This window comes from Aplysia californica, unplaced genomic scaffold (assembly GCF_000002075.1).
Source record: "Aplysia californica isolate F4 #8 unplaced genomic scaffold, AplCal3.0 scaffold00675, whole genome shotgun sequence".
NCBI classification, from domain to species: Eukaryota; Metazoa; Mollusca; class Gastropoda; order Aplysiida; family Aplysiidae; genus Aplysia; species Aplysia californica.
Genome location: NW_004797945.1, coordinates 313,001 through 314,369, shown reverse-complemented (window position 1 = coordinate 314,369; position 1,369 = coordinate 313,001). Strand labels below are relative to the sequence as shown.

Sequence of the window (1,369 nt, the reverse complement as noted above, 5' to 3'; positions counted from 1 at the left end):
TATATATGTAATGTTCTCTATAGTCTTCATGTTCTGTGATTTCAATATTTTCCCCCAGCGGCCTTCCTCACCCAGACAGTGCAAGCTCAAGGCCAGTCCATCAAGTTTGACATTTGGGACACGGCGGGCCAGGAGCGGTATCACAGCCTCGCGCCGATGTATTACAGGGGAGCCCAGGCCGCCATTGTGGTCTACGACATAAACAATGCTGTGAGTTGGACATAAAAGCTAGACAAGTGTGACTCACTCATTTTTTTTTAGTAGGAGTGCTTTAGGAAGGTTGGAGGGGGGGGTGGGAGGAGGAAGAGAGATGGAAGTAACTAGAATCAAGAAAGCATCTGTTTGTATGGTCTTGTCTCTTTCTGTTTTAGGTGAAGTTGGAATTTTATTGTTCTCATTTGTCATAAAAACCTAACCGTCAAGCCAACATAGCTTGAGGATGGGGACTTACAAGTGGGACTTTTCAAAGTGATTTTATCGTCTGAGCACTTTGTTTTTCCAGTTTTTATCTAAAGTACTGTAAGAAAAAGAATGCTGTTTGCCTTTTCATAATGCGTATGATGTGGGCTTGTGGCAAGAATTGAGGGTTGAAACTGATCTCTGCATTCAGTGTGGGTGCTTTGTAGGTGCTGTGTTGTTTAATGTTGAAGGTCATCTGACAATACATGAATTTATTGTCTCCGAGGTATATACTCTCAGCAGAAATAGAAGAGAAGGATAATGCAGAGCTACAGGGGTACATTTTTATCTTGCTGATGAAATCAGTTTCACTATTGTTTTTCTTCGGTCTACAATAATCGTTTAAATCATATATGTTGTAGCTATGAGTAAATTCTAGAAAAGAAACACCAAAAACAACTTATTTTATGTCTATGCCTTTCCCTGCCTCCGAACACATTGATTTTTATTTTGTTACTCTGAAAATTATTAATTCATTTATACTGGTTTATGGTGGCATGGGTAGTCCAGCGGTTAAGCTACCGCACTTGTGAATGTGGGTTTGGGGGTTCAAGGCTCAGCTCAGTCCAACTTGTTTCCTTGCGCTTAGGAAAGGTGTTTTTCATGCTGTTTCCCATTTGGCCCGGTCCTATCGGAGATGGACATTAAATTCCGAGGCCCCACATCTTTACTGTATTGCAAGGGGCATTAAACATACACAATTTATTTTATTTCTGCTGGTTTATGATACCGATGAGGGCTATTGAATAATGAATTCAGTGGATGAGCAGTTTTACTGTGGCCTGATGTGCCATGGTATCATTAACAGAAAACACTTGATATCCAGTATGATGACTAACCCCCTTTTCCCTCGCTCTGTCTGTCTGTCTGTCTGTCTGTCTGTCTGTCTGTCTGTCTGTCTGTCTGTCTG

The 1,369-nt window shown here is 41.3% G+C and overlaps 1 protein-coding gene across 2 annotated transcripts in view; it reads left to right on the top strand.

Annotated features, from left to right (window-relative positions):
- LOC101861540 (ras-related protein Rab-5C) overlaps positions 1-1,369 on the top strand; it is a 20,766-nt gene that overhangs the window by 11,226 nt on the left and 8,171 nt on the right. For both annotated transcript variants that reach the window (XM_005108287.3, XM_005108288.3), the window contains one exon: positions 59-210. In XM_005108287.3, coding sequence (XP_005108344.1) covers positions 59-210 — 152 coding nt within the window. The remainder of the gene's footprint in view (positions 1-58; positions 211-1,369) is intronic.